The sequence below is a fragment of the Equus caballus genome, chromosome 2 (assembly GCF_041296265.1).
Source record: "Equus caballus isolate H_3958 breed thoroughbred chromosome 2, TB-T2T, whole genome shotgun sequence".
NCBI classification, from domain to species: Eukaryota; Metazoa; Chordata; class Mammalia; order Perissodactyla; family Equidae; genus Equus; species Equus caballus.
The window spans coordinates 341,144-356,086 of NC_091685.1; the positions used below are offsets into that span (position 1 = coordinate 341,144).

At 36.7% G+C, this 14,943-nt stretch overlaps 1 protein-coding gene across 3 annotated transcripts in view; it reads right to left on the bottom strand.

Moving 5' to 3' along the window:
• HOOK1 (hook microtubule tethering protein 1) overlaps positions 1–14,943 on the bottom strand; it is a 63,586-nt gene that overhangs the window by 30,804 nt on the left and 17,839 nt on the right. For all 3 annotated transcript variants that reach the window (XM_023628714.2, XM_070247537.1, XM_070247543.1), the window contains exons 6-9: positions 13,103–13,170; positions 11,863–11,925; positions 10,856–10,939; positions 5,358–5,524 (exon numbers count right to left, since the gene is read on the bottom strand). In XM_023628714.2, coding sequence (XP_023484482.1) covers positions 5,358–5,524; positions 10,856–10,939; positions 11,863–11,925; positions 13,103–13,170 — 382 coding nt within the window. The remainder of the gene's footprint in view (positions 1–5,357; positions 5,525–10,855; positions 10,940–11,862; positions 11,926–13,102; positions 13,171–14,943) is intronic.

Genomic DNA, 14,943 nt, shown 5'->3' on the forward strand with positions numbered 1-14,943 from the left:
TCAGAAAGACATATCATAAATGTGTATATACCTAAAAACAGAGTTTTAAAATACATGAAGCAAAAACTGACAGAATCAAAGGTAGAAATCCACAAACCCACTGGTGAAATTTTTAACACCCGTCTCCCTATAAATGATAGAACTAAACAAAAATAGTAAAAATATAGAAGAGATCTGAATAACACTGTTAACCAATTTGATATAATTGACATTTATAGAACGTCAGTCAAAAATCACAGAACACACATTCTTTGCAAGTACACATGGAACACTCACCACAATAAAATATATGATGAACAATAAAATTGGTATTAATAAATATTAAAAGACTGAAATCTCATGGACTACCTTCCCAGCCACAAGGAAATTAAATTAGAAATCGGTCACAAAAAAAAAGTCTACAAATGCCTTAAATATTTGGAATTTAAACAACACATTTCTAAATAGCCCATGAGTCAAGTAAGAAATCACAAGGGAAATTAGAAAATATTTCAAAGTGAATAATCACAGAAAGACAACCAACAAAATTTTGGAACCACAGCTAAACCAGTGCTTAGAGGGAAATTTACACTTTTAAAGATTTATATTAGAAATGAAGGCAGGCTTAAAATCAGTCATCTAAGTTTCAACCTTGATAGAGTAGGTAAAGAAGAGCAAATTAAATCCAAAGTAAGTAAAAGGAAAGAAAGAAAGAACAGAGACCTAAAACTAACAATACAGAAAGCTAATGGAGGGTGTTTGAAAAGATTAATAAAATTGATGAACCCCTAGCAAGAGTGATTAACAAAATGAGAGAAAATACAAATTACTAATATCAGGAATGAAAAAGGAAATATCAATACAGCTCCTACAGTCACTAAAGGGATAATAAAAAGAATATTATGAACAACTTTATGCCAATAAATTCAACAACTTAAATGAAAGAAACATATACCTTGAAAAAAACAACTTATCAAACTGACACAAGATGAAATAGAAAATCTGAAAAGCCCATGACCATTAAAGAAATCACATTTGTCATTAAAAGCCCTTTCACAAAGAAAACCACAGGTCCAGAGTGTTTTGATAAATTCTATCAAACATTTAAGGAAGAAATAATATCATTCTTACATAAACTCTTTCAGAAAACAGAAGAGGAGAGAATACTTCCCAATTATTCTATGAGACTAGCAGAACTCTGATAAAACCTGAAAGACATTACAAGAGAAAAAAGTTACAGACCAATACCTATTATGCAGACAGTTACAAAATTCTTTCAACACAGCAAAACGAATCCAGTCATATGTATACAGGATAATAAAGTATAACCAAAGCAGACTGTCGTTGGAATAGAAGATTTTTTAACAGACAAAAATTAATAGATCACATTAAAAAATGAAAAAGAAAAACCACACTCTTTTTAAGATGCAGAAAAATCATTTGACAAAAATCAACACCAATTAATAATAAAAACTCTGAGCAAGCCAGAAATAAAAAGGAACACCTTAATCTGATAAAAAGCACATTAGAAAACGCTACAGCTGGCTTCATCCTCGATGGCACTTCACTGGACACTTTCCCCTCGAGGACCCGAAACAAAGCCAGAGGCCTGCTCCTGCTCAAGCAGAAGTAAACGCAAGAAGGAAATAACAGAGAAGACACAAAGCTCTGTCACCAGACTCCATGACTGCAGATTCCTTAGGATTTTCTTAGCAAACAGACTACTACAATCAATCAGTGAATTAAGAAACTTCGCAAGACACAAAAGTTTCAAAATACATGATACAAGATAAAAGTTTCAATATACAAAAATCAATTGTAATCTGCACATTAGCAGCAATTTTTTAGAATAATTTTTTAATTGCATTTGTAACAGCATCAAAAATATAAAATACTCGGGAATAAGGTTAACAAAAGACACAAGATTTCTATGTTGGAAACAAGACAACATTGCTGAGAGAAATTAAGATTTAAATAAATGAAGATACCATATTTGTAGACAGAAATTCTTAATATACTTAAGATTATATACAAATATATACAATCCAAATCATAATCACAAAAGTTGTTTTCTTCCTTACAAAACTGACTAGCTGATGCTTAATTTTACGTAAAAATGCAAAAGACTTAAAATAGCCAAAACAAAATTTGAAAAGGAAGAACAAAGTTGGAATACTCACAGTACCTGATTTTAAATGACTTACTCTGGAGCTGTGGTAATCAAGGCCGTGTCATATAGGCATAAAGACAGACAGACTGACCGAGGGAAAAGAACTGAGAGTCCAGAGAGTGACCCACACTTTAGGTTGTATCATTTTTCACAAAGGTGCCAAAGGAATTTGATGGAGTAAGATAAAGATCTTTTCAATCAATGATATTAGAACAACTAGATACTGATGTGGAAAATAAAAATAAGGCTTGACTCCCACATCTCACACTATCTTCAAAAAATCAATCAAAGACGGACCATAGACCTAAGTGTAAAAGATATAACTATGAAAGTTCTAGAAGAAAATAGTAGAGCGTATCTTCATGACACAGAAGTAGACAAAGATTTCTTGGACAGTACACAAAAAGCACTAATCTTAAAATACTGATAAATCAGACTTCACCTAAGTTAAGAACTTTTATTCTTTGAAAGACGCCATTTATAAAATAAAAAGGCAAGCCAAGTAGGCTAAATGCGAAGAGACAATTCAGAAAGTAAGATATATTGCCAAGAAGCAGATGAAAAGGGGCTTTGCCACATCATTAGTTGTCAGGAAAATGCAACTTAAAGCCACAATTAGGGGCTGGCCCGTGGCCAAGTGGTTAAGTTCGCACGTTTGGCTTCGGCAGCCCAGGGTTTCACTGGTTCAGATCCTGGGTATGGACAGGGCACTGCTCATCAGGCCACGGTGAGGCAATGTCCCACATGCCACAACTAGGAGGACCCACAACTAATAATATTACAACTATGTACTGGGGGGGTTCGGGAGAAAAAGCAGAAAGAAAAAAAAAAAAGAAGATTGGCAATAGTTGTTAGCTCAGGTGCCAATCTTTAAAAACACAACCCACAATGAGATACTTGTACACGTTCCCTGGAAAAGCTAAAATTAAGAAGACTGATGCGACCAAACTGTCTGACACAGGCAGAGCAACTAGAGCAACTCGCTCCAGCAGCACAGTGGGAACACAAAAAGGTAGGGCCACTCAGGAAAATAGCTTGCTGTATCTTTTCAAATCAAATCTAGACCTACAGTATAACTCCGCAATACTACTCTATGTATTTGCCAATGGGAAATGAAAAAATATGTTCACAAAAAATCTTATATTCCAGTGTTCATACCAGCTTTATGTATAAACATAGCCAAAATCTAGAAACCCAAATGTCCGTCTAAAGGAAAATGGATAAACAAAATGTGGTATAATGTGGAATAATTCCATACAATGGAATATTATTCAGTAATAAAAAGGAATGAATTACTAACATATTCAACAACATGGCTAAGTCTCACAAAAATGCGAGCAAAAGAGGCCAGTCACCAAAGAGTTCGTTCTGCCTGGTCCAACCCACGTGAAGCTCTAGATCAGAGAAAACAAATCTATGGTCAAAAGAATCAATGAGCCTCTGGGAGGCGGGGTTGACTGGGAAGGGGCATAAGGGAACTTTATGCAGTGACAGAAATGACCTATCAAATGACAAAAGTGTGAGTGACACAAATGCATGCATTTGTTAAAACACACCAAACTGTCCTCAGTAATTCATTTCACAACACGTAAATGTTACCTTGTGAAAAAAAGAACTGTAAACATACTGAAGTCTAGTATTAGTTGCTGTTTACAGGTGCATGGGTAAGCAATTCTTAAATTACTTTCTGTGCGTTTTGGGATTGAGTAACTGAGAAAACATATTGAGGAAAATGGAAACCAGTTCTCTCACTAATGGAGAAGGGAGTTAGAATATAGAAATGGAGAAGATCAGAATGAACCCTGAAGTCACTGGACCAAAATGAAAGATGTCAATATGAACTCACTGTTCATAAATGCAGACATAAAAATAAATGCAGATGTGTATAGACAAGTGTGTGATCATGGGCATGTATGAACTTGTGCAAGTGCATTTCCTATCTCTGTGCACCAACGTGGCCTAGAAGCAATGATAGAAAAATTCATCTGGAGCATGGATCTCTAAGTAACATTCTTCACTAAAAGGAATCAGAACTCTTTGGAGAAATGGCTGATTCCAGAAGTGGGAAAGGAAAAGGACAAAATGAGTCTGGAACATTTTCTTGTGCCAGAAAGTAAGAAAATGCTCAAAGAAGGATAGCAACATGTTGCAAGGACACAAGAGGCCATCTGAAAGGCTTCCCGATGGTCAAATCTGGGATTATTTCAGCATCAAAATAAATGATGATAGCAATGGATTTAGAGTCTATTGAATAAGAATCCATCCGAAATGCAATATATAATCCTGGATTACATTCTGAACCAGGAAAAAAAATAGCCATAAAGGACAGTGAGACAACTGATGGAATTTGAATGTGATCTCTGGATTAGACAATAAAATTGTATCAAGAACAAATTCTCTAACTTTGGTCATTATGCTGTGCTCTGTAAAAGAATGCCCTTTCTCTCAGGAAATACATACAGAAGTATACAGGGATGAAGAGGCATGTCTGCAACTTACTCTCAAATGGTTCAGAAAAAAACTTGTATACCTATGTACATAAATAGAGACACGCTAAAGCAAATGGAGAAAACTGTAAAACAACTGCTGAATATGAGCGAAAGGTATAAAGAGAAGGTTCCTCGTACTTCTCTTGCAACTTTTTTTTCATAAGTTTGAAATTATATCAAAAAAAGGAACAACAACAAAAATACATACACTACAATCAGAGCACCTGCTCTCAAGGCCTCCTAGTGCGAGGCTCAGGAGCAGGCACACAGAACACAATGAATGTTTAGGAAAGGTAAGATGCACACCTTTTTTTTTTAAAGAAGAAATAACAAAAGTTAAAATGAAAAGTATCTCTTTAGCTGAAGATTTACAATTTTTCCATTTATTATCAGGTTCCCTCTCCTCTGTAAGAGGAAACCCCTCATTCTCCCCAGGCTTTAGCAATCACTCTAAACTCCTGGTAGACATGCCTCTGGCCTTCATTTGGCCCTTAGCACACGCTATTTTGAACTGTTCTGTTTTTGTGTATGTATCCCACTTGCCTAACTGGAGTGTGAGCCCTGTGAGGGCAGGAGACACTTATACCAACTGGCATTTTCAGTAGCTTAATCAGTGTCCTACACAAGTTTTATAATGCTTAGTAATTGTTGATATTATAATTTTTTAGCTACCAGTTTAATAGACAGCTCGACAGAATGATTTCTACTAAAAATATTACCTGAAGTTTTCTTCCTGTAATTGTTCTAGTTGTAACTGTGCATGAAAATACTTTTTTGCAACCATTGTATTTGGATCATCAAAAGATCCATCCAGCTGGTCAAGTTTTTCATTCATCATCTCATTCTCAGAAACCAGTGAATTCTTTTCATCTTGAAGTGCAGTCACCTAAAAACAAACAAACAAACGTAAGCCTCAACAGTGAAAATAGAGCCCAGAGTTCTGGATTCTCATTCTGACTAAGCCTAACAGCTTGGTCAATCAGATTAGGGAATTTCTAAGGAAACTTTCAACTCTGGAATTCTGGTTCTAGGAGGTTTGGGTCAAACACAAGAAATAAAATTAATTTGACTCATACAGAGAAAACAGTTAACACATATAAGGAGACTATCTTCAACTGTCATGCTTTGGTTCTAGGAAGAAAACGTTTCTAAGTCTCTAAAATTGGATGCACCAATCAACCTCAAAAAATTAATTTGTTCCTCTTTAAGGTATGAATTTATTTTTAGGATGCTGTTACCTAGTAAACCAAAACACACACATATATGCACAAAGTTATCATTTTAGGTTGATAGTGGAAAATTATCAGTTACACATCACATCTTCCGGGGGCAAGCATGTTCTTTGACTAATGAATCAAGAACAAAAAGCTGAACTGAATCCATTTGCACACTGAGAATGTGTGCTTATGATTTAAAATGGATAAAAATACGTAACTTTAGAATTCCATCAATATCAGTACCTGATACACTTTTATTTTACTTACATGTTTATGTAACAAGCATGATTTGCTTCCTTGGTTCTACTTTTTTCCACTTAAAAAGATCTTTAAAACTTTATAGCTGAGGCTGTGAGCTTTTATAAGACCAGAAGTTTACATGTGATTTTATTAAGATTAGTTTGAAAAAAAGCTGACCTATCATGACTTCCAAATATTACTGCACAAGTTTGCTATTTTTATTTTCAATAGGTGTGATTAACTCAGTCCAATTGTGGGAATGAAACTACATATTGACACACTGAGCTAATAACAGGAAATTAAAATTGCCTGATTGCCTTCAATACCGTATAGGCAAGTTACAGACATCGTCCTCCAAACGAGAAACACAAACAAAGACTGGGAAACTTCTTCAGGCAGAGGATAGGAGGGAACAATTTCTCTTCCTAAATTCAATGCCTTGTCATATAAGCAGTTTAGTGACTACTACTGTGTCGTACAATCCTAAGTGACTAAGATACAAAAAAGAATGAGAGTCTGTGCCCTTGAGATCCTTACAGTAGAAAAGTAAACAAAGATAGGAGAGAAAATGTTGAAGGTACTTTGAAGGAAGCAGACTACAGGATCGGGGTGGGGCACAGAGAAAGGAATATCTCATTCTAGATTGAAGGGCAGGGCTGTCATAAAAAGACTGGCAGAGGAGAAACAATACCCTTTCTGTTCAAAACTGGGTAGGAATCCTCTAAAGAAAGCAGAAGAGCAAAGGCAAATTTAGTTTTCAACACCTGGTGGGTCCTCATTCTTATCCATGTTTCACATTGTGGTTCCAGAGCCACAGACATGCACATTCCTTGGACTCGCCCCAGATCTATGACCTAGAACATCCAAGGGTGGTTCTAAATACCTGCTTTAACAAGTTCCCACAGTGATATGTTCTTTAGGTTCACTCTGCGCCTGCCTCTGTCCCTCTCTTTCTATTTCTGTTTTTCTCTCTCTTCTCTGTCTCTCTCTCTGAGCTATTTAAAAGAAAAAGTTCAAAAAGCTAAAAAAACTAATAAAAGCTCAAAAACAAGACTTATTTTCTCACATCACCCAGATTTAACTTCACAATTTTTATCATATTTATTTTTATATTATTTATTTTAAATAAAAAAAATAAAATCTAAACTTCTATAGCTGGAGTCCTCTTTATCACATTGTGTTCAGTCCCACATGATTCTTAGGCATATTAAGGTTTGAAAATCACAGCCTCAGAATATGAACATATCTGTACAATGCTGGGCAGAAGTATGTTTTCTCTAACATAGTAAGAACAGGCCACTGCACCACGGGAAGTGAAGGGGTGCCACCTGCTGCCAGGCGTCAGGAGCAACGGCCGAGAGGGGCAGCAGACAGCCCTTGGTTAGCAGCCCGTAACTTCCCCGAGGGCCGCAACACCCTTGCCTGGAACAGAACTAGCAGACCACATCAGAGTTTCTGAAACATCACATCAAAATCTCCTGAGGAGTTTTTTGTCTTTCTTTTTGTAAAGTGCACATAATCAGGCCGTCCTCCTGACTTGCTGAATCGGCACTTCAGTTGTTCCAGTATTCATAACCATAATTTGCAAAGAACTAACACAGTTTTGTATTTAAATGAATTCAGGCTTCACCACCAGATCTTTCACCACAGAATCTCCATTCTTGCATTTTGTACTCTGATTAAAACACGTTTGTTAGCTGGACTGTGTCGACAATTTGTTTCTCTCAAGAACTCAAGTGTTTGCATGGAGCTCTTCCTCTGGCTTCACTGCTGTCCCCTCCCGCAGCACAGTGTGGACCTTGCTCCTCTGTATTCTGGCATTGAACTTGTTGGGGAGCCTGATTTTCTTGTCCTTGTGTGTGATTTACCTTTTCTACCTGAATGACTGAGTTGTTGTTTTTTTCTTTAATCTTCAAGTTCAACAGCTTAACTAGAATAAGGCTTGTTGTTAAACATTATTCACTGATCTGGGTCTATATCTGCAATCTCCTTTGAACCTGCACTGTGCTTCCTACAACCTCGTCTATTTTACTGATGTGTTCTTATGACATTGTTACATCACATGAAGCAAAAGTTATTTTCTAAGTTTGGCTATTGTCTTTTACATGCTCTTCTCTATTTCTGTTTTTAATCTGTAATGTTCCCACAGATGTCATGCTTTTCACCTACTTCATGCTTTGTTGGCAGTCAAGATACCTATTTGTTCCGAGGTGGTGTTGATGACTTCTTGGCGACCCTCTCCACTATACCCAGGAGCTGTATATTTTCCCCTCGAAGCTATGGTTAGGACTGTTTTCTCTCCACGCTGCTCTACGTAGCCTTGCGAACGGCCAGGCAAAGGTGGGGGGCAGCTGACGCAGTGGACCATCTTTTTACAACACCTGGGCTAGCCTTGACTTCTGAGGTTTAAGTATCCTCAGCCAGGGTGGTGAGAAGCATATCCCACTCCAATGAAGGATGTCCTCTGGGCATTAGACTGTTTCCCTAATTCAGTGTGCAGCCCTATAGCCTTTGCTTCTGTTAGAAGGAGTCAGCCTTAGTTTCTTAGCTGTCATTTCTACTCCTCTCCAGTCCAAAGAAAGAAAAGGAAGGAATCAAAGGGTGAATTTCCTTCTGATTGGGTAGACTGCAGTGAGACGGCTCAAGGTTTCTGTAGATTCCCCTTCACGGGCTGGGGATCAGGGAAGAATAATAGTGCCTGCTGTGCAGCACCTCTGTCAGTGTCATCTGCCTGCTTCTTTCCCTGATTACCTGCTTTTTCTTGTTTACCTGCCCTTGGTGAATTTCCTTATAGCTTATTTTTCTTTTTTTGGTTCATTTGGTTAGGTATTAAAAAAGAATCCTTCCCAAATGTTAAAATCACCCCCAAGTTATATATGATTAAAAGTAAACATTTTTCAAAACAATTTTCCTTATACAGTTGGGATATGTGTCATATATACTTGTGTGGATTTCACACTGTTAAATTAATAAGTACTTTTTGTTCTGATTATATGCAGTAATCATTCATTTCATGTGTGCAGCATATAGTTTAGAGCTGACTCTATTTTAATATTAGAATTAAAACACCAAAACTTGGGCTGTCTAAACTTTTCAGCTAAAATCAGATCATCAGATACTCTTTATTACGTGTTAGAAACACTCAAATCTTTTAACACACAATTGTGTGTCCTTGTATAAGAATTTCTCAGAAAACTGTACAGAGATCCTACATCAGACCAATAATACCCAGATGATTCAATCCTCTCTTCCTTACAGGAGGTAATCTGGAGGGTAGATACAATCTTATTTGAAAGTGATCCATCTCAGATGCTTTGCATGTGTGTGCATGCGTGTTACAATGTGTGAGATGAGTGTGGTTAGGAAAGGTGGAAGGAGAACAGGTGGAATTCCCCCAATTTTGAGACACTGCCTTTGTTCAAACACAGAGGGCTGATTTCTAAAGATGAAGTTAGAAGACCCGGATACTAGTGCTGCCACTGCCCTACGCAGCTGAGTCACCCTGACCAAGTCACTTCTCTTTTCCTTATTTGCAAACCATGGAGGGTTAGAAATATTACCCAGCCCTATCATTCTAGATATTTATTTCATCAAGCAAGGATAATGCTACCATAACCCTTGTTCCCTGTCCTCATACTTTTCAAAGTCAACTATTTATGTAGCTCATCATTTGAACAAAAAATGCAATTTACACACAGCATATTAGGATGGTACATTTAGCATTCTGTGTAATTTTCCAAGATCTTCACATCTGCATTTTCATGTAACAGTCATAACAACAATATATGCAATCACACACATACTGCTTCTGTGCCAGGCCCTGCTCTAAGTGATTTAGGTACATTAACTCATTTCATCCTCATAATCGCTCACTCCGGGAGATACAGACTATTATCACATCATTTCTCAAAAGAGAAAATTGAAGTACAGAGAAATTAAGTAATTTGCCTGAGAGTATACGACCAGCTACTAACGTGGCCAGGTTCTGAATACAAGTAGCCTGGTTTGACAATCTACCCCTTTAACCATTAATTATTGTCCTTCATGCCACGTTTATTTTGTTAACATGTATGTGCATACGAACACAAGAACTATATACGCGTGTTGATCACGTGCAGATGTTAGCGAAACAAACTTGGCAGTGGCATTTATTGGGAGTCAAGCACTTCTAAGTCCTTCCATAAATGACCTCACTTGATAGTCACATCCTATGAAGAAGATACTGTGAGTGCCCCCCCTTTTTTGAGGAAGATTAGCCCTGAGCTAACATCTGCCCCCAATCCTTTTTGTTGAGGAAGATTGGCCCTGAGCTAACATCCACGCCCATCTTCCTCCATTTTATATGTGGGACACCTGCCACAGCATGGCTTGACAAGCAGTGCGCAGGTCCACACCCAGGACCTGAACCAGCAACCTCCAGGCCGCTGAAGCGGAGGGCTCGAACTTAACCACTGCGCCACCAGGCTGGCCCTGATTCCCCCTTTTGACAAAAGAAAAAACTAAGGTCTCATATAAATAGTTGAAATTCAACAATTAGAATGATCTTCTCAAAGAAGTAGTTAAGCCAACAATTTTTAACTCTAAGAGAAAAATAATTATGAAATTCATGCTTGAATATTCACACCTAAAATGAATCCTTTTAAAGGTCCCGCCATGAAACGAAACCCAACCTCAGAAACACTTTGCCAATTAATTAATTACAATGAAACCCTCGTGAACTTAGAGAGGAAACCTTCTCAGCTCAGCTCTCTTTCCCGCACCTGCATATCCAGTTCTTGGCATCGCTGCCTCAGTTCTTCTTTTTCTGCCAGTGCTTCCTGAAGGTCTTCCAGGGCTCTCTTAAGCTGAAATATAAAATGCCCTAATTCTTAGTAAATCTGTTTTGACACAAACTGAAAAAGATACTTTTATCAAAACATATGTATACAGTATTCTTGGAAATGAATTTTAAATTTACCTATTAACAAATAGGTCTTAATATGTTGTTCTTTGTGAATAATGTTTACACAGTCTCATTAACATATAAGACTAAGTTCCCATAGAAGTAAAATTTTATGAAAATCCTCCTGAAATATTTAAACAAGAGTAGCAGAGGATGCACTGCTTAAAGTCATCACAGAAAAAAATTACAACACGGCATGCTTAAATTTAAATAAAAATTTTATAGGAAAAATTTTTAATTTGAAATACTTGAGATGACTGGTGACACTCAGGAAAAAGAGATGCACAAAAATGTAACAGGAAAAGCACAGGAGGCAGCTGCTTCTCCTCATGCCCTTTCCCTTCCACCCAGGCGGGGCCACACGCAGGGGAGACTGCCCCTGCCCCACGCAAATCAGTCACGCAATAAAACCAGGCAAACGGTCGAGCTGTTTTTTCAACATCAGGAGAGAGGACACAACTGGGACAAAAATCACAATACCTTATTAGATAAATAAGAACTTCACAGAAGTTTTTAAATTGTCTACTATTTAATTGTATAACCATATAGAATGGGCCACATATGTATCACAAATGTCAGAAGGGAAGTTCAATGCCACTCAGCACTGTGAACATAACCACAGAAACTCTGGAGGGCACTACTTGCACTCATGAAGGAAGGCATAATAATATTCAATTGAGGTCTTACAGCAGGAAAAAAGGTCTACGTTTCATAGAGGGAAATAATCTTGTATATGCTCTCCTATGTAAGCCATAACATGACAGCAACTGGCAAGGGAACTGTGGGACTGTTTTCAACATTTTCCTCACTTACTGAAATACTCACCTGTTGCTCTAATTCTCCAAGAGCATCATTTGTAGGAGAGCTCAGTATTTCTTTACTCATCAACTAGGAAATTAAAATGGTAAAATTAAAATTAAGTACCATAAAGTGATATTTGTGCAATAAAAATATGTTTATTTGAAAGGGCAGTAAAATGCTCATATTTAGTTTTTCCTTGTCTTAATTTGATGATCCTTAGAATATTATTCCAATAAAAATTTTTTAGAGGTTTAAGCTAAATAACACAATGTTCAAGCATGATATTAGTGAGGACATTATAAGTAAAGTGTCCTTGAAACATGTAGAGATATTTAAAATACTTGTGTACTGAAAACTTACAATCCAAGTTCTAAAAGATGAATTACTAAATAAAACTGAATACATTAAATAATAAAAAATGATTCGTCCATAAAATAAATTAACATTTTAAAAATATGAGTGCTATGGTAAAATTCCTAACTTGAGAAGTCATTTTAAAAGCAGGAGCTATTATTATGTGAAAGAAAAGATCCTGGAAAACAACTTTTTGTATATGAAAGGCAGATTCATTTTTGGGCAGCGATGCTTTGGATTCAAACCAACAATGCAAATGCGGAGGATGGAGACTTCTCAAGGCCCGTGTGATGTCTCCCTCCAAGTCATGCCCCTTCTAACTCTGTCTGTCCTCCCGACGCCCGCTCTGCTTCCCCTCAGGTCTCCTCTGCACGGCACTTCACCTCAGCCAGGCAGGCTGATTTCAAGACTTGACACGCACCATACGGTTTTTGAATCTTTATGGTTCAGCAACGATAACTAGTCTGGCTTGAACCCAGTTTAGCTGGCTCCAAACCCTAAGTATCACCAAAATTGCTCACAGTTCTAACATTCTGAAAATGCACATGAGAGAGAGACACATACATACTTTAAAATTTGAGGACTGACTGCCCTAACTGGCAAGAAAAAGAGAAGAAACAAAAATGCCTATCTGGGCTGAGGTTGTTTATCCTGCTTAGATAAAGTTATTTGAAGGAACGTGACAATATTTATCTTTTAAAATGCAAAGGTACTAAAATTGGGCTTGAAGTCTTTTTAAGGTAATTTGGAAAAAAAAAGAAAAGGGGAGACAATAACTAAAGATAAGCAAGCTGGCGGCAAAGGGCAAGTTTGCACAAACGGAAATATACACATCCATAAAATTTATCTGAAAAGTTTTACATCACGTGGTTTAGGATTTCCATGCCTATGTGAGCATGGCATAACCTACCTCCTGAATAGCAGTCATGACCACATGCTGAACAGACTCTTCCAGTGTCATTATATTTTGAATATGTTCTGTGATTTAAAAAAAAAAAACAGATCTGAAAAAAAACTACTCTTTACCCACAGTACTTCAGCCATTCAATTAACAGTATAAAAATTCATTTACCACAAGTTTTTATGCAAGTAGATTATTTTTCCACAAGAAATACGTCCACTGAAAACAAATATACAGAATTGAAAATAGTTATGTAAATATTTTATTTTAAAGAAGAAAACCTCTCATTTTCTCATGAGGAAGAGAAAGACAAGAAATTGCAATTAATCTTAAAACAATTACGACAATTTCTTCCCTCTTGTTAAATATTCAGTGTAATGGGATGAATTCACACGTATTAAATGAACTCCCGAAATCTTAAGCCCAGAAGTTTCATTTTACCACCTACATTTCGGGAAGTTCATTTCAGGAAGGCTTTCAAAGAAGAACTCCCACAGCTTCCTGAAAACACCTGTTCAGCATTCACCAGGCTTCGTCTCAAGGAGAGCCTTATGCCTGACCACAAACACACATCAGTAAGTTAAGCTGCTTCTGTCTCAGTCAGAAATGAGGAACCACGACACCTTTATTTGCAGATTTAAATCCACGTCAGCTACATGTTCTCCAGCTACAACTATTTTCCCAAAATTTGCAGGACTTATTATTTTCTAAAAGTTGCATTGTTCTGATGATTCTTCTGGAAACATCTAGAAGTTCTCTAATCTTTCTTTTATTTGTCAAGCCAAGAACTGGACAGACTCTGGTAGGCACCTACCACTAAGCGCTATGGGGTGGGGAGGGGAAGACAACTAGAGAATGCTTTCCCGTAACACAAGTTTTTAGATACCAGAGTGTTTCAGGTCTGCTGAAACCTTCATAACAATGATCTCTTTCCCCACCAAGATGAGCAGGGTACTGTAATCAACCAGTTCATTCCTGCAACACTGAGCTACAGCAACACCTCGGAATCATTTTGAAAGTCAACCCTCACCGCAAAGCATTAAAGGCGTGGAAGTTGTTTATATTCCGCAGCTGTTTTGGCTTTAAATTTTAATTAAATTACTAAAAGCTGCTCTTCATTTATCTGCTCCCTCCTAAAAGTCGGAAACCTAGACTCATACCTCCAAAAATAAATCCAATTAGATAATCCTGATCTTTTAAATAATGAAAATAAAACTATTTCTTTATATTTACTACCTGCTAAACTTTTATTTATGTATCCAGGAATTAAATTTCCTTTAAAAAATCTGAGGACAAAATTGCTAAGTAATGCTTAGAACTAAATCATGAAAATACTACATGTTATACCAAAAATTTGCAGGAGGCAACAAAATCATAACTTAACGGAAATTATGGCTTAAAATGTCACTTACAGCTTAAAATAGAAAAAACTGATTAATTCACAATAGAAGAAGTGAGATAAAAGATAAAAACAGACCTTAAATAGTACAAACAAAATAGAATCAAAGCCAAAAGTTGGTTCTTTGTGAAAAACAAAACTGACAAACGTGCTAAAATTAAACAAAAAAATACTGAAAATAATCACTAATTGAAATAGAAACAAAGCAGTAATCAAATAAAAAAGGATCACAATAATAGAAAATTGCTAATTTATAAATGAATTACTATTTACCAATTTGTAATTAGACATTTATAGAAAGTTTAATTTTCCATGAGCAAATGTTCCTTGCTTTTATGAAAACCCAACATACAGATCTTTGACATTATCTGTGAGAAATAAAAGCCTATGGAAAAGTACTGACTTGCCCTGGAAAAAAGGGGCTAGTTAATGAAAGCAATGGACTAACACC